Source organism: Humulus lupulus, chromosome 8 (assembly GCF_963169125.1).
Source record: "Humulus lupulus chromosome 8, drHumLupu1.1, whole genome shotgun sequence".
NCBI classification, from domain to species: domain Eukaryota; kingdom Viridiplantae; phylum Streptophyta; class Magnoliopsida; order Rosales; family Cannabaceae; genus Humulus; species Humulus lupulus.
The window spans coordinates 28,343,691-28,366,682 of NC_084800.1; the positions used below are offsets into that span (position 1 = coordinate 28,343,691).

A 22,992-nucleotide genomic window follows, 5' to 3' on the forward strand; every position below is an offset into this window, starting at 1 on the left:
TGGTCTTCATTTTCTCAAATAAGCATCTTAATCCGGAGAGTGCTTCTTCTATTTGGATATTAACTCTTGATATTATTAACATGTATAGCTCATTCTTATCTATCTCTGTCAAGAGGATATTATATATAATCATAATCCTATAAGTTTATGACAATAATAATTAGTTATGATTTCCAAATATCACAATCACATCAAAACAATTTAAACTAATTAATAATATAAATCCCTGAAGCCAAATTTTGAATGAACTCAACAAAAAAAAAATCCTAAACCGATCAAGCTTTTGCAATTTTAATTACCATTTCTCACTTCACTTGCTTGTATATAATCGTGTTCTTTTAAGCTTTGCTCTACATATTCAAATTAAAAATTCACCACAAATCTCTTTCTACACCAGACCAAGTATGATCACATAGTTTACCAACATACTCTTTTATTTTATTTTTTTAATGAACTATATAAACTTTAAAATATATTTTTGTAAAAATTCAACGAGAATTGAACAAAAAAATACGTTACTAGTTTAAAATATTAATTTTAAGTTGGCTTTAAATTTGGATTAACCTTTTTTTAAAACACAAAATAGTTATTTAAATTTGGAAAAATGTATTTTTAAAAACTTACTAAGAGTACTGATTTGTGACACATAAGAAATATGAAGGAGGATACATATAATGACAAAAATACAAGATTAAACTGCAAGGTATATGGGTACAATTAACCCTCAAATAAACCATGTTGCATAATTCAATTTTCTTATATAAAAAAATAAATGAAGAGAGCAGAAAAGGTCATTACATAATTTAATGCGGTTGGTTAATAATGTCAAAAGGTAGATATAGGTGACAGATATTTCTCTTGGAACGTTCAAACAAAGCTTATTGAAGGTGCAAAATCATTTTCAAACACACAAAGAAAGAAACCTAACACCCCCCAACAAAAATGTCTTCAAAAAATTTCAAATATAATACTCATAAAGTTTCTTTATTCTAATCACTATTCTTCTATTATTTCAATAAACAAATTAGTTTTTTAGTAAATTAATACGTTTGAAATCTTTTGCACCTCTCTTTTCACTCATGACAGGATTACATAGTTGCTTTATTCTTGTCGGGAGATCTTTTGAGATTAATTTTTAAATTAAATTGGAACATTTATTTAGGATAGTTTAATGAATTAATTAAAGTAACATCAATAGATTAACTTAGCTTAGCAATGTTTTGTTGTGTATTTCAATTTCTCATGAAAAAGGATCTATGTATGGCTCCAGCTAAGCTAATTGATTTCTTCTCTGATTAACCAAAAGTTGTTTGGCCTTTTATCTTTTACCCATATAAGGCATCAAATCAACTAAACATTCTTTATTGTGACCAAAAGTTAGAAATCTCCAAGCACTCTCCAACCTCCTATAGTATATTATGCTATACCTACCTATAACATAAGGTCCTATGAATAATAATAGTATTACTCCAATAATAACAAAACAACTATTTCACATTCTTGTCGTTCGGCAAAAATAAAGAATATATAGCATAGTTTGTTAGTTAACAAAATAGTTGATCATTACAATATAAAACTACCGAGTTGACTTGGTCAAACCTCGGAAGTTGTTTTTTTTTGGGGGTGTTGAACGAAGTGTCACATGTTGGTTTATATAATTAGGTAGATTTTTTTAGTACGGAAATCGTTGGGTACAAACAAACATGATTCAAAGGTTTTGTAAATCTCTTACATATTTACTCCAACCCATAAATGATAATCGATATATGTGTACTCAAATTCTAACCCAAAAAGTAATACTTTTTGGTACCTATCGGCTTTTTGGTTTGGTTAGAACTAACACATGAAGTTTTCCAACTTCAATTATCATATAATTTTTCATCACATAAGTATTATTGGCATACTAAAGACATAAATAAGGTTCACATTTCACAAAATAGAAAGTTCAGTAGGAAAAAGCTTAGTCATGAGTTCGACTTATTGATTTCTGATACATAATATGGAAGCAACAAAGGGCACTACTGATTTCCAGCAATAATTTGATAAACCTAAGAAATAAAAAAAAACCAAACGTGAATGGAAGTTTGTTCTTGTAAATTGATCAAATCTATTATTAAAAGCTCAAGCTTATATAAAAGGCAAGTCAAATCGACTTTTATAAATATAATAGCTCACCTTTTTTATCTAAGATCAAATCGTGTTTATGAACAGAAATATTCCAACAAGAAAAGAAAAATTGTTCAACATACATTGAAGAGAGATGATTCCTGCACCATTCCAGTCAATCATGTTATCATTACAGAAGCTTTCTGCATGAGCAAAACTATGAGCAACTGAAAGCATATAACTCATCACATCACATGCATTAGTCTCAAAATGCAGAATATATACTTGGAGTTGTGCATGTTTGCTTACAGTGATAACAGCAATAGAGCACAGACAAACAAGGCCACTAGGATAGATAGGATTTGCATCATTGTAGTAATCCTCATACTCTGATCGCTGCAGATGATTTTCAGCATACCATGAATCCACCATTTTCACTTGCTCTATACTGTCTCCCTTCTTTTGGACCTCAAGAGAGCATGTCAGAACTCACAAAACAGACCTGCTGCTGTCATTCTTTTGGACTAAACTAAACTACCATTGTAATCCTATGTGGGGTTTCGATACGAGTTTTTCAAAATCCTTCATCACACCAACTAAAAAAGTGTCCAATATTTGTTGTTCATAAGATATGAGCACAAAAGAATATATTTTTTTTTTCACATCATTCAAATATAGATTTATATAGTCATCCATTGTCCTCACCCTTTCTCACTTAATTTCATTTACCTTTATTTTATTTCAGTCACCCTTCAAAACTTAGATGAGTGCTCTAACATATACACACAAGAACTTGAATATTGAAGTTATAGTTACAAATAAAATAAAAATAAAACACCACTACTCCTCCTAAAGAGAGACAGGGCGAAATTACAATTAATCGAATTAACCATCTTGCCTCAATGTACATTTAATTACTATAAACACAAAATTTCTCTATAATGATATAACATTGAATCAATCTATATTCAATAAATTTAGGCCACAGACTAGATAGAATCTTGAGTTACAGGGGAAGACAAAGAAGAGTTATTGTTATTCTGAGTCTCACCACCAGAATTTGATTCAATGTGTGAACGGGCCATATTCAGCATCAGCTCCACCTCTTTCTTGTACTAAATACAGCAATGAAAACACAATTTTTTGTTTTCATCATTTTCAATTTCAACTTTCACAGGGAGCTCAAAGCAAGAAAAACACTTAAGTTGATCAGGGTTGAACTTACCTCGTTAATGGCACCTGCCCTTATTTTGGATTGCATCACACACCATTTCTTAAAATGTGCCCCTGAAAAAAAGTTAATAGAGCAGATTGTAACCAACATAATCAAATTGTTTCAATATGACAGCTAATTTTGATAGCTCTGTGTTATTTGCCAAGTACTGAAGCTACTTCAAGAGGATATGGCAAGCAATAGAGGATGAATGAATGAACCACATGGGATTTACATGTTTAGACACAAATATATTATTAGAAACGTTGAAAGTTTTACCACAAAGATGAACATGCGAGAAAACTAAAGACTTACCCACTTTTATATCTATTGTACACGAATTCTCAGCATTAGTCTCCACACACCACCTACAATGGATCTACAGGGCACAACTCAAAATTATGAGATAATAGCCTTAAAGACTAAATCAGGAAGCAGTAGAAAAGTAAAATAACTGCAACGGAATAAATAAATATTTTCTTTATCAGAAATGACAAAATGATATGACATTTAAGCACTAATTGGCACATAATTTGACAGAAGATCTCCCTCTATCTCAACAGAGCAAATGAAAAGTCAGGCAGTTTCTCAGACATATACTCCTAACAGGAAAAAAATGTAAAAAAATATTGCATACCTCAAAACAAGACCCAAATGGAACATCATGTGCCTGTTGCACAGTTTCAAACACCTAAAACCAGAGATTTTTTTTCAATTAGAATATGGAGAGACAAACGAAAATAATCCAGAACTAGAACCGTGCAATGTATAATAACATTATAATGATCTAATTACCAGCTTTTTCTTGTCAGATGATAAAACAGAATGCTGATACTCTGTCATGGCTGTATCTGGAGGGCACATTGGACTTGTACAGAGGGATCTGAATTTTATTTCTCTAACTTGACCATCGTATTCATCTGCAGAATGCCACTGTCCCATCTGAGAACAATATCCCAGTTAGAGCACTGTTTCACCCCAATAGAAGCATCATTGAACTAATGAAGAGTCTCATTTACAATGCAAAATAACTAAGAACCCATCAAACATGACTTTTGTTAACCATTCACAACAAGAAATTTATTGAAAACAAATGTGCTCTGAGAAATTCTACGCATAAGCTCTTACAGGTTATGGAATCCACATAAATACAAAATTAAGGAATTCCCTGAGCAGCAGTCCAATAACTTTTTTCTTTCATTGAATATCAACTCAACAATTACCTGATATCTCCTTGCAAACTAAATTTTACTTCATATACCGCTTCCATGAGTTAAAATACAGAAAACATTTCAGTCTTAAATGAAACTAACATTGGTCATGGTTATCAAACTGTTTCCTTAGCTATTGTGTAGAAATATGTGTTAACAAACATAAACGTACACTGTAGGCCGTCTTAGTACTTACAGTGAGATTAGTATCCTTTCGAGCTGAGCGATATTCATTTGTAAAATTTGAATCATCATTCAATAATAAATTAAAGAACTTCTCTGCTGTGCAAGGGAAAACATCCTAAAAAAGTGCTTCTTATTAGTGTTTAATAATAAGATAAGGAAACTAGGAGGCACAGAATATTTACAAACGGGTTGATACATACATTGTATATACCAGTAAGACATTCATCTTTAATGAAGGCTTGAAGCTTCCCAGTCTCTGGAACAATATCTTCAGGAATAGTAGTCTGACTTTTATCCCCTTTAATAGAACTGCTATGTGCACGCAGTGCTGATTCTACATTCTCCTATATACCAGCAGAAACAACACATTACAATTTTATTTTTTTTCCATCCTAAAAAATGCAGGAAAAATGAAACAAATGCAAGTAAACCTTCTTCTCTGCTTCTAGCATTGCATGGAAATTCTTTGCTGCACGCAGTAAAGCTCTTAAAGCGTGATTCCTGTTCCAAAATGAAGCAAATTTGTATCTTACTCTACCTGAAAATGCCAAAACAAAATGATAACAGATTAACAGGTTACTTGTTTGTTTATTTAAACTAAAAGACAGAAAGATACTACTTGGATTATTAGAACTCGTTAGTCGTCACTAACCATCAGGGCTTCCTAGAGGAGGTACACCATGCCCACCAGCTCCCATCCGTAGAATAATTGTTACAGCAGGATTAATGAATGCATGCTGACTCCTACGAATCTTCATAAACCCCAATGAAAATCTGTAAGTGCTAAACTGAACTAAATCTTTTGACCAAATATACCAGGAGAGAGAGAGAGAGAGAGAGAGAGAGAGAGATTAGATGGGAGAGTGTGTACCTCATCAATATCTTCCAATGGTATAACCACCTGAAATATGTTAGGAAAAAAATGTTAACAAAGAACACAAAACGTTTTCTAAAATTATTTATTGAAAAAAGAATAATAATAAAGATGATGGACATAAATCATGTAACGAGAACTATTCAATCCGTGCATCTACAAATCAATGTATGCTGCTTCCAATTAAAAACCTACATTCACTATATGTGCTCCTATAAAAGTAAATAAAATTTATAACAAAAACACATTTCACATTAGACCATTAGACTTTTCAAAAAAGTTTTGCCGTGTTCTGTTATAAAAAGGAAAGGCATATCTGGTAATGGACCATATTCATAATTGTAAAAAAATTACAAGACTAACCTTCATTTGCTTAGAAAACACATTTGAATGAAAACAAATGTGCCATGCAGAGACATACATACGGCCATGATACAAGAACGATCTCTCAAGTGCACATGAATAACTGTGATCAACAATCTGAAAAGAATACCATATGAGATACACATATACATTATATTACTGGAAAATGTTGTAATTAGCTATTATTATCTAGGCAGCCAAATAAAGAAAAGTATTTCTTGACTCCAATTTCCATAGATAAATAGACAAGAAAAGTTTCATTCAACTCACTTCGTATGGAGGCAGGTCAAATATTGTTTGAAGGGGCCCTGGCTTTTGATGAACCACTGTGGGCCCTGGTAAAGGAACCCTGGGCTTAGCTCCATTCTTAACCCTAAACAGATTTCATCATAATTTAACTTTAAACATTAATACAAAATAACAAAAACAATACCAAACAACCAATAATATTTCATAGTTAAAATAAACAGAAGTAAAATATGTGAGTATCCATAAAATGAAGCTCTTAAAGTTAATTTTTATTTATAAAAGAACACATAAAACTATATACACATATGCCTAGTGAAGGCTCAAAAGGTTGTAAAAGAAGACTACCTGGAAGCATTTACGGGATGTTTAATCGTTTTGATGTGAAGACAAACCTGAAAAGAAAAAATGATTTGTGTGTAATACAGACATTCTAAATTTCTGTAAGAATAAAAACATAAACCAAGGTCATAAGAGCCCACTAGTTAACTCCAATAGGGAAAGAATTGTGTGCAAAGGACAACTACCTGCCCTGATGGATCCAATGTATACCACATTGCTCCTGTTTGACCCTCATTATCAACTGGAACAGTCACGGAACCAAGCACAGTGCTTTTCCAAATTATATCCCAATCATATATTGTCACATTAATCTGCAATGCCAATTGGTAAAGATGAGTTCAACAGTAAAGGAGAAGAGAATCCATTAATTGGTAAGAGACATTCAAGAACTAAACAAGGACAATCTTAATATATAGGAGACATGCACAAGGTGACGACAAATGCAGATAAATAAATATATATATATATACACGTGCACATATATAAAAAGATAAGATACATGTATGTGGATTTGATTCTCCATCTACACACACTAACCCACCAAAACACTTGAGCTACCCTCAATTAGCATTAAGACAAATGTGCATATAAGTAAACAAAACAACCAAAATGACACAAATACTACTTGAAACTTGCAGGAAAGCAGAAAACATAACAAGTTTGAGGATTAAGAAGTAACTCCAAAACCAAGATGAAGATATCAAAGCAACAAGAAAAGCTTTCGCAAATGAAAATTACAAATAGAAAAACAGAAACTCGAAACCTTTCATGCATCTTCCAGATATTATTCAGCTATACCTTAAAAGAATTATAGGAAGAAAAAAAAGTTATTTAGAACTTTTTGATGCTAACAAAAAAATTTCCAACTAATAGCACCATCACAAATAAATACAATTAATTCTTGCAATACATGCTCACCACAAAATGTCAGCTGAAGTCTTAGAAAAGACTATCTTTTATCTTTCCAATTACAAGCTACAATGAAAATAAAACCACATAGGAGACTTGATCTATAGAATCAAGAACTTATTTTGTTCTACATTTGGTTTTAAGTAAATGAGCATATTGTAATCCAATAAAAAAACAGAGTACACTGAAGTTTTTGGCTGTAATACCTGGACAGGAAGTTCGTCTACTGAAAAATTAAACTCCTCTCCCCACATAGGATTTCTTGAACCAGGAACCATTGAACTGCATCAGCAACAAATAGAAAATTTACTATACGCAAGATAGCAGGTTAAAAGAATTCTTATTTTTTCACACATGTACATTTCTAGTAATAGAAGATTCCATATAGCTTCTCGTGAAATCTAAGCCTCTACGGTATTGGTTCTGAAACACACTAGAAAAAGTGAAAAGTGCCCGAAAAGTAACCTGAATCGCATTTCTGTACCACAAGTAATGATAGCATAAGGATCCGAAGTGCCATTTATGTTTGCAGCAATTAAATTCTTAGCAGCCAACAATTCCAACTGAAATTAACCACGCACGATTTCATTGTCAGTTCTTTTTTGAATTAAATAAAGAAAACCTTAAGTGGGTCCAAAACATGGTTTTTTTTTCTTTACTTTTCTTGTTTTTTTCTTTTTTTGTGGAGGGGAAGCGGGAAAGAAAAAACTTCAGGTAGAAGACAAACAATTCATTTTCGAGACTTAACCTATAAGAAACAAAGGTCACACCTTGATTAAATACGGAGAATTTGTCTGAAGATCTCCCTTTAATTCAAATGCCTGTCAAAAATAAACAAATAAAAGGTGGGGGAAAAATTAGTATGAAAAAGCTAAAATTTCTGAACTTTTCAATCAGAAAACCATTTAAAGAAAGCCCCCTTTAAAAACAATAAAGTAAACACGAATGAAATTTCAAGAAAGAAAAACAGAAAAGGTAAATTTGAATGATCAGATAAAATTGCACACATATACTCTTGCATTGACCTTGAATTCAAAGATATTAAAAAAGATTCAAAATTCGAAATTGAAGGAACGAGAATAGAGAAAGAGAGTTGAATTGACATTGTTTTTAAGATCGCCGGCAAGGGCAGAAGAAGTGGAGTCGGCGTCCCCATTGGCACCGGGTCTACGAGAGAAAAACCAGTACGCCAAAATAACAAAGAGGGAAGCGGCGACTGTGACCTTGGTCTCCCACCACGACGGAACAAAGAAATCCAACAACACCTTCTCGACCATCACCATCGTCGTCGTCGTCATATTCCTGGTACTTAAAAATTGGATTAGAAGAAGGAAAATCGCGGAGTTAAAGAAAAACGAGGAGTAGGGTTTTGGGTGTTTGGTAAAGCCATGCGAACGCTGAGTTTGAAGAAGAAGAAGATGAAGAGGAAGACCATTCCGCCGGCGTAGAGAGAGAAAGAGACTGAGTCAAAGGGTGGACCGTTGGTATAGAGAGAGAAAAACTGGTTGTGCTTAAAAGCGACAATGAATCATTGGATATGCGTTGTTTTTTTCCTATTTTACCCTCCAAATTTTAGGTAAATATCGGTAATACCGAGGGGTTTGATATTGGGAAAATCGGAAGTGTGTTTTGGGAAACTTACTTTTGTGTAATAACGCCTTTACAATCTCCGCAGAAAATTAAGAAAATTAAAATAGTAATATTAGATAATGATGGTGTAATTAAAATCTTTATTATTTAACAAACCTACACTCTACTCTTTTTTATAAAAAAGTTGTTTTGGGTAATAAAATGTTATGGTAAGTGATTCCATAAATATATATAGATTTGTTATTTTTGTAAAAAGTCCTAAGGTTTCCTTTCCTCTTCATTTTTTGTCAGATAATAATCGGTTAGTTTGATTTGGGTAATATTCGCTTGTAATAATTAAATAAATAAAAATGGAAAAAGGAGTTAGGCCTTTTAGACTTCTAACATTAATTTTATTTATTTGATCCTTCTAGAAGTGTTACCGTTCATATGAATAAGAGCATATAATGTATGTATTTACTTTATTACAAAATGAATTACAAGAAAATTTATGATCCATTACTAAAATATATAGCACATGAAAAGTTTTACTAAATTTGACACAGTTGAAAAGATATCCAAAATAAGAAAATAAATAAATCTTTACTTTTTTATTTATTTTTTTGTCATTATTTATGTTTTATTATTATTTTAATATCTTATTTATTATTTGTATCAAATATTCACTTTTTTATTTACATTATATTTGTCATTATTTATTACTTTTTATATTTATTTATTAATGGTATTAAATGTGGATTTTTTGTTTATTATTTTTGCATTTTACATTAGAGATGATCTAATAACATTTTTTTTGACATAGTGAAATGAATCACAAAGAAATAAAATTGAAGTCGAATGATTAGTTTTAGCTAACAAGCTAATTGTCTAACAAAGGAAAGAAATGAAACTCAAGACCAGTGATGTAATGTCCTGAATTTGCTATTAAGAATGAGTGCCTCGATTGGTATACCGGGAGGGCATAAGTGAATTTATATATGTGGAATTAATCAAATAAATGTGTGACTACGTGACATACATGATTTATATGATAATATGAATATAAATGCATATTTATGTGTATTAAATATGCATGTGCGCCCATTCTTGTTAATAAATGCATATTTGTAATTTTGGCTCATTAAGGGCATAAATGTGATTATATGTGTTAAATGATTGAGACCACATTATTATGTGGATATATTTGTAGTATTTGGCTCGAGGCGATCATAGTGAGCGAATTAGCGGAATAGTCACAATGATGTCTAATACCTGGCTTGGGGTGAGCTTAGGAGTATTTCGGGGACTTGGTGCGTATTTGGGATTTACTGGTTAACAGACAATTATTTGGTGATTAGTTGGGCACGTCAGGATTAATTGGAAACTTATAGGACCACTTGAGGATTAGCTAGAAATGCGGTAAAATGACAAGTTTGCCCTTAAGGGCAATAGGAGGCCAATGATAAGTTAAAGGATATTTTGGTCTTTGTGTGAGGAATAAGCTTAGGGAAACCTCATGAATCCACCAAAAAACACCAAACTCTCTCTCCCTAGTCGGTTTTCTCCCTCTCCCTTGGTGTGCATAGAAGCTAGTGGAACTCTTGGAGAATTGGTGCAGAAGTTGAAGATTTGAGGCTGAAGTTGGTTAGGGAATAGCTCAGGGATCAAAATCACTTATGAGGTAAATTCTACAACCTAATTTTTACTGTAAATTCTTTGATTAGTTTGGATTCTTGGCTGGGTTTTAATGTTAGCTTTAGTTGCTAAATTGGAGTTAGATTTGTGGTTGGTTTTGGGTAATTATAATGCCTAGGTTGTGTTATTGAGAGTTCTAGACTCAACTCTGACTTTGGTACATGTTTAAGTTGAATTATGGTGACTTTGGTTTAGAGGAAAACGCAGGAAGGAGCTGGGAATTCTAGGTTCGCGGGGTCACGTCGCAACCCTATTCTTGGGTGTCGCGGCCCGTGTGAACCCATAAGCCCTAGGGAGCTCTCTGTTTCGTAGGCGCGCCGCAACCCTAAGGGCCAAGTCACGGAGTGTGTCGCTGGAGATTTAGGGTTGGGAGCCTCTGACTAGGGGGGGCGCCGCGACCCTCAGGGCCAGATTGCAACCTACATAGGCAGACTTAGCCAAAATAGTTTTTTAGCTCAGGAACTTAAACCTAAGCGCTCAGGACGAATTCTACTAGCTGGTTTAGTAGAATTTGAGGTCCCGGAGGCTAGCACATTATTCCGAAGCTTTTTAACTGATTTAGATTTTTATGGTTATCCGTTGTCGCTTTGTCACTAGGGTTACCGATAATGCTCGGGGTTGAGAATCGTGCTCGAGACCACTCTACACTTGCAGCTCGGGACTCGAGGTATGAAAATTGCACCTAGGTTATGGATGGGGCTTAGACCCCTGTTAACAAATATATTATGATTGTGAATATATCTGTATCTGAGAATATCTGGATATGCATGCTTATATATGCTGCCTTCGATTGCTAGTTGTGCAATGTGTATTTGTGATTATATATGTTTAAAGGTCGGCCTAATGGTGTCGGGGGCCGATAGCAAGCGTGCGGAATGCAGCCCGGCCTAAGGGTGCCGAGGTCGACTATAAGACTAGAGGACTCGCCCTAAGGGCGTCAGCCTGAACATTATACAATAAACAAAAGTATTGTTTGCAGTTAACTAATTGTATTGATTGATGTGATTGGTTTATGTGTTTGTTAAGCTGAATATTATTGTTAAGCTTATTGCTTACATCATGTTGTTGATTGAGCTTAGTGGTCTAAGTTTTACTGTGCATATATTGTTGCTTATTTGTGTTTGTTGAATTAGGTTTTCTTGCTCAGCCTTGACTCACATGTGTTATGTGGTGCAGGTAAGGGAAAGGGAAAGCTAGACCAGCCGTGAGTTGGAGAGCTTCAGGGGCGGGGTGTACATATGCAATCTACTCGACCGCCACAGCCGGGATAGCTTGGGAGGAACTAGGGTTAAACCCTATTTTGCTGCTTATGACGGCTAATTTGTATTTCATTTGTCTTTTATCAATCTGTAACCAATTTTTGGGATCCCGTGTATAAACTTAATATCTTTAATGAAAAACAATCACTTTGTTGACCAAACTTCTTAATACCTAACATTGACTTAGTATTTAATTACACATTTAAGTCCAAATGACTCGTTTAGCGAGTTAAGCATTATTTTAAACATATAGTATAACAATTTTGGTTAACCAGAGCGTTACAAGTGATTAGTTCTGGCCAATAAGCTAATTGTCTATTTAAAGGATGTACAAAGTCTAAGTGACAAACCAACTTGAGACAACACAATTGAGTTGGGCAAAATCACACTCCTTGATCCAAAGAAAAAAAGAAGCAATCACAAAATAAATAATAAAAGGTAGATTAACACACTAAACAATAAAAATGATACTAAGAAGTTTTCAACACGTTAAAAAACATCATCCCAAATTTTTGATATGGTCTAATAGTTAATAGTATTTTTTTTTAAAGGGAATTCATTTAAAAAATTGTTAATAGTACTTAGTGTAGTTGTGTTTCTACACCTATACTGATGTCGTTTCATTTTTTTTCCTGCCTTAATTGTGGTTTCCCATTTCACAATTATTGTTCTTTTTTCCTGCCTTATGATGTTTTAGTGAGATATCAAACCAAAGAAAGAAAAAAAAAAAAAAAGACTTACTATATCGTTTATTCTATACTTTTTGACGTTGCTTTAAAATTGTCTTTTTATAACATTTTTTATATGATAGGAAAGAGTACACCCAACCCAACCCAACCATAGATATAAACTTGTGCTAAAAAATTATTATAAAGCTTTTTTCACATCTTCCACCAAGAATGGAGGGAGCAGTTGACCAGGCCATTCATATCAGCATTCACACACGATCAAAGTCTTCATGCCTTGGCTGGTCTGAGCTGAACTGAAGAGTTTACCAAAATAAGAGTAAAACACACTAGTTGGAAGTGGTCAAGTTTCTTCTCAGCAAGGATCCAAGCACTGGTAATATTGCCAAAACTAGATAGCTTTCATGAGAGTAATTTCCAGATTGGGATGCTTTTTCAGAAAAAAGGGTATCAAAATGCGTGTAAACATTTCTCACTTGAAATATCACAAGAGAAAAATAACTATCAGAATTGCAACAAACTAATAATTAAAAGAAAAACATAAAAAAGGGAAAAACGTGTGATTATTCTCATTAATGCATCCCATATACGATTCCTTCAACTTTTCTCAAATGAATTAGAAACTTGAAGAAATGTGAAATTGAAAATAGAGGGTTATGAACTGAAATATTCATAGTCATGTAATACCTTTCGAGAATATAATAATGCAATTTTTACTAAGGAAAACATGCAAAGCCAAATAATCCGCCTTAATATAATCTATACTTTTGAGGCAAGGAGTAAATAAACAAATTGAAAATTTGCAGTAATCTTTCAGTACAAAGTTTAATAGAAATGCACATGACTAATGATTAGTGATTAGTGATTAATGATTAGTTTTTGGTTGTCATGAAAACAGGGGAGGAGGAAAATGTAAGATCATAATTTACGTTTGTATCATTTTTAATTACAAAGAAAGAAAGAGCAATAAAGCAAACAAAACTCAGTCCAAATAACTTTAGCATTATTAGCCTTTCGAATAATGCGGTTAACAGCTCAACCAAAAGTAAAAGTTGGGACATAATAAGTTGTTGCTGTGCTGCAGCTGCATATATACCAAGACCCCTTATTTCATGGTCAAAGGTTATACAGCTCAACCAAAAATTGTGTCATTATTCTTCTTCTTCCTCAAATTCCAAGCCTGGTATGTATTCCAAGCTCATGTCGAAGACAACCGGACTATCTGGAGCCACCATTCTTCTTCCTGGAGCTGAGGTAAGACATTTGGGGAATGCCAACTGATCCAAAAACACACAAAAGTTCAAACATCCAATCAAACATGTACATATTATTTTCACAGGAGTAAAACAATATTTAGTAGTGATTAAGCCAAAGATGAAAACAAAAGTTCTTACTGATCCAGGAATGTAGAGTGGGCACTTCTCTCTTGCTTTCATGCTCAGCACCCTTCATCAAGTCCCTGAATTGCCTGTTTTACTAGATTATGTTGGCAAATATTAGGATACATTTCACTTTGGTCTCTTGTGGTAGAAGAAGAAAATAGGTTACACTCATGCTTAGGGACTATATAATATCTACATTATTTGCAAAATAATTAGATTTCACACCTTGAGGCACCTTTTCAATAATTTCAAACTCATAAGACTCCATGACCTCTTGAATTGCAGCAACAATATCACAAAGACGAACGTCGATTCCAGCCACCTACATAATCATAGAAAACAAAAAATATGCTGCATTTTAAGCTAGTTCAATTAGAAAATACACTACAACGCGTTATGAATAACAACTCAAGAGAAATAAACAAAAGGTAAAAAACAAAGACAGACCTCCTTAAGTTACTGAAACAATACCAACACTTTAATAAGGAATAGAAAAAGTAAAACAGGTGAGAGAGGGATGCAATGATGCACATAGGTCTTTAAAGGAAAAACATTCTCAATAAATCATCCTGAATAAAAGTTTAAAAAAAAATACGTCATCAACCATGAAAAAGACTAAGGTTTTCCAGTATATACATAATATGTTTTGTAAAACTTCTACACTAAATATAATATGTTTTGTAAAACTGCCATAGTATAGAAATAGTGGATCAGTTTTTCCAAGCACAGATGGTGCATTACTCTGCTCTGATGGAGCTTTCTTTTTCCTGTTTATATGGGAAGAAAATTGAAGTTTCAAAATGAAAACTTTAGATCAAATATAATCATTAAACCTTCTCTAATTAACAAAAGATTCAACACTTGTTTTCTTCATTGTAGCTTCTACAAAAAAAGAAGTTGAAAAACAATACTACTCAATGCAAACTTAAAAATCACAATCATAAAATCATTTAACACCATGGCAACGATTAGACCATAATGTGCAACAACAACAACAACAGAAATAAGTATCAGGTGAAACAATACTCTAACTTATGCTATATAATGAAAGATAGCTAACCTTTGTCATCGTTTTGGAGTGTTGGAGCCTGATCAACACGCTCATCACTGGTATTTGCAGCCTCTAAAGTCCCATTTTGTTCAGATGGGACATTTGGGTCCAACTCCAACTTTTCCTCCGCCATCCACAAAAATACAGAAGTGTGAAAATATATTAGTTAAAACTACAATTTTTAAGATAAAATGGTCCTTTTTGATGAAGAAAAAAAGGTAAAAGAGAAACTCACAGTGCGCGACGGAGAGAGAAGAGGAAGAATGGTGTTGGCAATGAGTGGTGTGAGTTGGTCTAGGGAGCTTCTTCGGCAGCAGCTGCTATGGTCCTATGGAGTGGATCACATGGTTTGGTTCACAAAAGGAAAAGAAAAAAAGAGATGAAGATTTTGTATTGTGGTTCAGATATGGTGAAGTTTGTTTGCCTTGAGAAATTATGGTTTTCAAGTTGAAATCTGGGCAATCCTCTTCGGTCTCAGAAATCGTCTCTCATAGAAATTGAAATACATAAGTAAATATACACATAAGAGAATGAGGACGATGTGAAACACTATGACTTTGGGCCCAAACCAGCTGAAGGATAGCTTAATTTTGAGTTGTCGACTAATGGACACTTGAGGCTTAGGGATGCGACAAATCTTGGTCGTACCATACTTTGCTTCCAGCAAAAGGCAATCTCATAGAGAAAGTTTCAAAAGAAGGTGGCAGCCCTTTTACTGGAAGTGACTGCAACTTGGGGCACCCATAGATGTATAGTTCTTTCAAGGATATGAGTTCTTGAAACCCCTTCTCGTGTAAGAACCTTGTTTTGCTGTTTTTCTGCAGGTGGTTTATTTGGCAAATAATGATCACAGAATGTAACGCCCAATTGGTTCATGCTTTAATTTGAAAATTACCATTTTAAAATAAAAGTACTATTTTAGGTACCCTTTGTTACTATGTTTTTTTTGCAAAGTATCATTTTAATAACTTGTGTTTATAATAATATTCATTTGGTACCAAGTATTTTAAAATCGTACATATTTGGTACCTGTATTTTAAAATTATACATATTTGATATTAAAAATTCAAATTTAATTAATAAAATTTTATCAATTTAATCAATTATATAAGGTCCAAATTTAAATTTAATTACTTAATTACATATAACTAATGACAGTATGATAATATTGACAAAAATTTATCTATCAAATCTGAGTCTATGGTATAAATATGTATACTTTTAAAATACAGGGTATCATATGGGTATTATTGAAAATAGAGGGTACTAAAATGATACTTTGCAAAAATATAGAGTACCAAATAAGTAAATTCCCTTTTATTTATAAAATTGATTGTAAACACAACTCAAACTTTTAAAAGAATGAAATTGTAAAATCCATCTAAGCATGACATGGTATTTGGTAATTTGGCATAGAGAGCAATTCAGTCATTTTCCCCTTAGAAAGGTTATTTTTATAATTTTATGTGAATACATGTTTATGTGTCTGTTTTACTACGTCTATGATTTGAATATGTTATGTGAACGATTGCTGAAAGTATGTAAGTTTACGAGTAACACCAATAATTCATTCTTAAGTCACAAACTATGTAATTAAGGGCCTTGATATAATATAGAAGACTTTTGAGTCGTAAGTTAATTAAGAAAATTGAAAACTATTAGCTTTATATGAAATTACAAAAATAAAAGGACATGATCCTAATACTAAGGGGGTTAGAATTAGGGGCAAACTAGTCTTTTGATTTTATGGTGAAAATTGGCCAATTAAAATAATATTAGGTTAATCATATTGTTCAGTTATCAGTCGTTCTATCGATTTAAGCAGAGGGGCTCTGAAGTGGAAGCTTAGGAATATTGGAGATCTAGGAATTCATTGGAAGATAAGACTTGATTACTTTATGGAATTAGTTTGATTTATCTATTGTTTTGGGAAATTGATCTTAAAATAACATATAATTATTAGTATTGTTTTGTAAGGTTCTGATTGAAATTTGATGGTAGAAGCATGTTAGGACTATGGTTTTGGGTATAGGTTGTTTAGAAGTTGAAGGTAAAAGTTAGGTTATTATTTTGAATTTATGCATGAGTTGATGAAGATTTATTGATTAAACATGTCTGAGAATGTTGGTTTTGTAATTCTAGAGATATTGTACTTGAAATCTGGGTTAGATGTTGTTCAAGTTCGAGTTTGGGAGAAAAATAAGGTTGAAATCAGAGGCTGCGATTTCTGGAAAAACATCGAGCGTGACCATGCTGCTAGTCCAGAAAGCTGAAACTTTCTGTGAGCGCGACCGTGCCCAGGCCTAGCGCGACTGCGCTACTCACCCAAAAAGGGAAGTTTGGTTAGCCTTTTGTTTTGGGTTTTGATTTTTATGTCTTCGATTAGGGGTTCTATGTATAATGGGTTTGGGACTTTTGTGAGACATTTTGAGTATGAATCAACATTAAGAGGGGCATGAGTGCATTTATATTAGAGTTTTGATTTGATATGAAAATTAAGATTTTGGAATTCTATGTTGTGACTAGGTCTCGGTAAGGGAACTTGAAGGGAATGGAATTATTGTTGTTGCTTGGACCTGAGGTAAAAAGAGTGGACACCTGCACGCAGAGTGTACGCTCGACGTACTTAAGAATAGTTTCATTTATATGTCGTAAGTATGATTATGTTTTAAGTTATGTGTATTCGTGATATGTATGTGTATGTTGTATGTTTTACGTGACATGCTTATGGTATGGTAAATTGCATGCTTATGATATGTTAAAATGCATTCTTACGTTTTAGTGCTCAGTTGCACACTTGATCATAATAGTATTGGTCTACAGCTGGAGTGATTCCGGTATGGTATGATATGTTATTCTAGTTACATTCTTGATATGATTTTTATTGGATTGTGAATATGTTATGTTGTAGTTACATCTTGTTTTATGGATAGATTGAGTATGATTAGTATTGCTATGAATATAATATATTTGTTGTATGTTGTTTTAGTTTGGGTTGGAGGGTTGTGTCTTACACAGCTCTTCTTACTGGGCGTTAGCTCATGGGTACTCTGTGTTGCAGGTGCTATATGTTGTTGTGTTTCGTGGCAACAAGCGAAGTCCAATCCAAAAACGAATGTATATCATGAGAGCACATGATTACTACAAAAAAGGTTTTTTAGGACTCGTGGGGTGCGAGTCCTCTATTTGAGAGCCTTAAAAACTAGGGTTTTTTAGGACTCGCAATGTGAGTCCTAAAAGAATGGCCGGAGTAAGTGGCAGCACCACCACTCCACGGTGGCCATTGCGTCTAATTTTTTAGTGGGATTTAAAGCCCAAGATGCAAGGAATATGGTGGTGGTGGTGGTTCATCTTGTGGTGGCTCGAGGTGGCCAGAAAGTGGTCAGTTTGTTGGAGGAAAACCCAAAATCGCATCAACTTCGACGACCACTTTGAGGGTCTTAGGCGGTGCATGAAGGGCTGAGCTCCGAGGGTTAGAGGTTTCGGGGGGTGGCGCATCTCCTAGGGCGGCGCGTGGCGGTCAGCAGTGACGGCAAGGTGGCCGTTTGGCCACGGCAAAGACGAGCTAGAGAGAGAAAGGGATGTTATTGTTAGGAAAATATATATTGCCTCAATGGATATGAGTAAGAATATTACAACTCTATGCAATAATATTACAAATAAATATAGAGTGATTAAATAAGGTTACAACTCTATAACTGAAAGTACAAATAAACAAAAAAGAAGAAGATGATGATGAAGAAGAGTGGAATAGTGAAAATACAACTCTAAGCAAAAGATTACAAATACAGTAAAAGTGTTTGGAACAAAAGAAAAGATGATTACAACTCTAAATAAAATTACAAGTAAATAAAACAAGAGGAATGAGAAGAAAAGCAATAGAAGAAATTGCAAGAACAAAACAAAGAAAACTCTCACTTACACAACCTAAGTGAAGAGTGTTGGGGATCACCAACTTGAACAAGGTTTAAAACCTTTGTCTAAAAGCTTATTTCCCCCTAACTCAAGCACTAAGGGATCTCTCTCAGATATTGGAAATGCTTTATGGAATTATCAAGCCTTAAGGTGTTTCTAGCCAAGTGCTCTAATGGATAGAAATGTTGTGTCTTACAAGTGAGCTATAGGCTCCTGTTTATAGAGTTTAGAGACACCCTTTGAATTTCAAATTCCACCAACCCCTATGGCTGTTACCAATGTTTAATTGGATTAATATGGAATTAAAAATGAGATTTTGGAGTTATTTGGGTTTTTTGAGCCGTTCAACAAAGATTGAAAAAACTTAAAAATTTGTCAGTTTTTGGCCTGTGGCCGCGGCCACCGACCAATTTTAGCACTTAAAAATGTGTTGTTTTTCCAAACGGTTCCAAACTCTCACAAATGATTTTGTAACTCCCAAAACACATTATTAGGGTTAAAATAATATCTCTAACAGCCATATCACATATGGCTTTATGAAATTCATCTCAATATTGTGTAACAACAAATTTACACAATAAAGGGTAATATTTGGAAGTTACAAATTTGTAATACCAAATATGTTATCTCATATATCTAAATATTGTAACTCTCTATTATATGTTACAATATGTGACACTCTTTGTCACATTTATTTAATCTAAAACATTATATTATAATATAATATAATATTACATTATATTATAAAATAATATAACAGTTATCGCAAAAGTTTAACTTTATATTGTTCCTCATATGGTTTTAAAGATGTTTTCATGTGAATTAAAACCAGAAATAGTTTTATTGTTTACTAACATATAAATTAACGTTTTGTTTTAAATTACGGATATCTAAAACTGCATGTTTAAATAAGAATGTTTTAATGAAATTTTATGCATTATTGATTCCATCACTTGGTTTTCAGTGTTTAAAATGATTTAAAATGACTAGTACCCTGGTGGGGTATCGGGGTTGAAATTACGGGATGTTACAAAAACTCTCAAGTTCGTAGTTATTGGAAATAAAATAAAATAAACAACTTTAAATCCAATTGATAAAACTAAAACATTATTAAAAAATACTTTGTAAATTTCCAATGTAGGGTCGATCCCCTATCATCGTTAGATCCTTGATATGTACGCCCTCCGCCAAAGCTCTTCAAATTATTGCGTAGTAACCACATCTTTGTCTTTACCTGCAGCATAGAGTACCCATAAGCCAAAGTCCAGCAAGAAGAGTTGTGTAGGACACAACCCCATAACCTTAACCGGGAATTTAAATCAATAACAATAGCAATAATATACCACAAACCATAACTCATGAAAATGCGTAGTCCAAGTTGAGTTGGACAAGTATCGTATAACGTAAGCATGCAATTTCAACATATCATAAGCATGCATTTTCGTAACGTAACATATATTTTAAACGTAAGCATGTCAAACAATTATCACATACACATACACAACACATAACCATAATTTCATATAAGCTCATTAAACATAAACATTCACTAGCACAATCATGCATTAGCATAAACATATCACATAAAACAGTTTCAACCAGAGAGTATGTCAAGCGTACACCCTACGTGCAGGTGTCCAGTCTTCTTACCTCCAAAAGCAGCAGTGATCCACACACTCTAACGCGTCTCTTCAAGTATCATCAGCGAGCCTATACATAACATATAACATCAAAGTTTTAAAAACCTCAACCAAATAAAGCCATAATTATACCCACTAGTATTCTTTCTATGATTAATTCATCCCCATATCACCTTTAAGAAAGTCTTACAACCCCTCTGCATAAAGCCCAAAAAATTACAAACTTATATCTAAAAGTCCTCAAACTGTCACATTTATGGGAAACTGGCGCAGTCGCGCTAGTGCCTAGGCACAGTCGCTCTCACAGAGCGCCAGGCCAAACTAGACGAGTAGCGCGGTCACGCCAGGGCTAGGCGTGATCGCGCTAGGTCTCTTCTTTCAGAGATCGCAGTTGCAATTTCTAAACTTGAAACTCGAGCCAAATCATAAAATCTTAACCCTAAACCCCCAAAACAAGTATCCTAACATGTTTTTAACCCCATGAATCTAGATATTAACATCTCTAAAACTATATTAGACATTCATCAACCCAGAAACAATAGCAACAGACTCAGAATTTCAAAAACTTAGAGACAAAAACTTTAAACAGAAGTTGAACACTTACAGATCAAGATCCAGCCACCAAAACTCAGACCCTTGCCGCCTATGAGATTCCTAGCCCTTCAATAACCCACATTGGTGATCTCCTTCAAACCTCAAGCTTTCTAAATCTCAAATCAAGAACGAGAAATTATTCTTGGTCTGTTTCCCCTTTAGCCTATGGCAAAACCAGAGTTACCTTAGAGTCGTTACTGTTGACCGCGTTTTTGGCCAACAACGTGAGAACGTCAAAAACGATAAAGCCGTCAAGAGAAATTAAACGACACAAACAATTTTTAACAGAAAGTAAACAAAACACGCAATTTTTATAGTATTTCAGCCCCAATATGTTGGTAATAGCCTAGTCCACTTAGAGATTCAATTATATATTTACACCCAAGATCAGATGAACCTGTGTCAACTGAATTTCTTCAGTGTAAAATCTCATAATACAAGAGTTCTCTCACGAAAAAGCTCTTTCTCTCTCTAGAAAGTTCAGATCAAAACTCAAAATTTCCAAAAGTCATTTTCTAATCCCATAAGTCATATATTTATAGGCTTAGGATCATACATCTGCTCTCCCCTAGAATCGGGATATTTCATTATATTTATTATATTTGAATTACAAAAATATTCAAAATGTAATAGAACCCCCAATTTGTGGGAAGAATAAGAGATTCCCGCGTATGCCCGGACCGATTCTTGTTGAAGCCGCTTCTGGGAATCTTGACGTAGTCTGTTCTACCTGGTTGATGAACATCACCTTGTGGTCGGCCACACCTCTACTTGGACAGTCATGCACTTAGCTGGTAGGACATGCACTTACTGGTAGGACATGCACTTGCTGGGCAGCAAAGTCATTCCTGGGCAGCAAAGTCACTACTGGGCAGCAAAGTCACTACTGGTCGGATTTATCAACTTACCCGGTCGATCATGACACCTCTCAAGCAGTCAAAACTCTTCATTGATGCACTGCGCTACTCCTAAGCCAGGTCACCCAACCATTCCTTGCCACTTGTCATTTCTATTGCCACATCATCATTTTCAAATTTTGGGGATAACATTTGCCCCCCAAGTTTATTATATGATACCTCACATAATAAACTTTTTCTCCACAGCTGACGGCATTATGTAAAAAAAATAACTGTTCATCTTCCTGATAACTCTACAAAATAGAGTTATTTTACCACTTTTTATGTGCTAATTGTTGCTTAATTCTTGAGTTTTTAATTGATTTATTAAATTTTAAAGTACTTTTAAATTTATTGGGCTTATTTTGATTTTATATATATTTGTATGTTTTTATAGTTATTATATTGTAATATGTTGTAATTTAATTATTTGAATTATTGTTGTGTGTTTAGTGGTAAAAATAAATGCATATTTATTCAACTTAAGTGTCAAAACAAATTAAGTTTAAATTAATATTTTCTTTAAATTAATGAGATGTATTTGTATGATGAAAATATTTATTTGAAGTTAATTTATACTATTTTATAGAAATTAATTTGCATTTTTTTTGTTTAAAGGAAATCAATGATAGAAGTGGTATTTTTGAAAAGAAGGCAAAGAAAATGTCTCACAGCCCAGCCATGGCCCAGGCCCAGCGTGAAGCCCATCTGGCCCGTACCTCTCCCAGCCTTGCGTCTAGCACAGCCATTTCCCTCCCAGCAATCAATCCTCCAGCTGCCACCTGTCCCCAACATTCAGCATCACACTCCATCAGCAGCTTCATTGCACAAGCTGCCCAGCCATGCGCAGCTCTC

The 22,992-nt window shown here is 33.8% G+C and overlaps 2 protein-coding genes and 2 long non-coding RNA genes across 6 annotated transcripts; 1 reads left to right on the forward strand and 3 right to left on the reverse strand.

Annotated features, from left to right (window-relative positions):
* Positions 1-1,789: 1,789 nt before the first annotated feature.
* Positions 1,790-2,674, reverse strand: LOC133796544 (uncharacterized). The gene is made up of 2 exons (XM_062234103.1): positions 2,250-2,674; positions 1,790-2,048 (listed from the first exon to the last, which is right to left on the reverse strand). Exons 1-2 carry the CDS (start codon positions 2,536-2,538, stop codon positions 1,978-1,980), a joined length of 360 nt encoding a protein of 119 aa, XP_062090087.1. The 5' UTR covers positions 2,539-2,674; the 3' UTR covers positions 1,790-1,977.
* Positions 2,675-2,872: 198 nt separating this feature from the next.
* LOC133796543 (BAG-associated GRAM protein 1) lies at positions 2,873-9,017 on the reverse strand. Of its 2 annotated transcripts, XM_062234101.1 has the most exons (18): positions 8,554-8,950; positions 8,221-8,271; positions 7,916-8,013; positions 7,657-7,732; positions 6,727-6,852; positions 6,548-6,594; positions 6,224-6,326; positions 5,954-6,070; positions 5,588-5,617; positions 5,369-5,468; positions 5,148-5,254; positions 4,917-5,060; positions 4,727-4,831; positions 4,115-4,261; positions 3,957-4,010; positions 3,635-3,698; positions 3,332-3,393; positions 2,873-3,221 (listed from the first exon to the last, which is right to left on the reverse strand). In XM_062234101.1, exons 1-18 carry the CDS (start codon positions 8,746-8,748, stop codon positions 3,096-3,098), a joined length of 1,752 nt encoding a protein of 583 aa, XP_062090085.1. In that variant the 5' UTR covers positions 8,749-8,950; the 3' UTR covers positions 2,873-3,095. The 2 variants fall into 2 exon arrangements, with proteins under 2 accessions (XP_062090085.1, XP_062090086.1); XM_062234102.1 differs by lacking the exon at positions 4,727-4,831 and having other exon boundaries at positions 8,554-9,017.
* Positions 9,018-10,567: 1,550 nt separating this feature from the next.
* On the forward strand, positions 10,568-12,137 carry LOC133793625 (uncharacterized). Its single transcript, XR_009874901.1, has 3 exons — positions 10,568-10,700; positions 11,312-11,381; positions 11,891-12,137. It is a non-coding gene; the product is annotated as an uncharacterized LOC133793625 (long non-coding RNA).
* A 1,363-nt stretch (positions 12,138-13,500) lies between these two features.
* LOC133796545 (uncharacterized) lies at positions 13,501-15,929 on the reverse strand. 2 transcript variants are annotated; one of them, XR_009875483.1, is made up of 5 exons: positions 15,328-15,929; positions 15,102-15,210; positions 14,267-14,363; positions 14,054-14,135; positions 13,501-13,936 (listed from the first exon to the last, which is right to left on the reverse strand). It is a non-coding gene; the product is annotated as an uncharacterized LOC133796545 (long non-coding RNA). The 2 variants fall into 2 exon arrangements; XR_009875482.1 differs by having other exon boundaries at positions 15,102-15,925.
* Between the last annotated feature and the right edge of the window lie 7,063 nt (positions 15,930-22,992).

Bases quoted from the DNA above. Each gene is read 5' to 3' on its own strand.
- LOC133796544 (XM_062234103.1), bottom strand. From the start codon at position 2,538: ATGGTGGATTCATGGTATGCTGAAAATCATCTGCAGCGATCAGAGTAT. The intron at 2,049-2,249 runs GTATGTTGAACA...TTTATTTCTTAG, and splicing joins AGGAATCATCTCTCTTCAAT to GTTTATCAAATTATTGCTGG.
- LOC133796543 (XM_062234101.1), bottom strand. From the start codon at position 8,748: ATGACGACGACGACGATGGTGATGGTCGAGAAGGTGTTGTTGGATTTC. The intron at 8,272-8,553 runs GTCAATTCAACT...TATTTTTGACAG, and splicing joins CCGGCGATCTTAAAAACAAT to GCATTTGAATTAAAGGGAGA. The intron at 5,469-5,587 runs GTACACACTCTC...GGGTTTATGAAG, and splicing joins CATTGGAAGATATTGATGAG to ATTCGTAGGAGTCAGCATGC.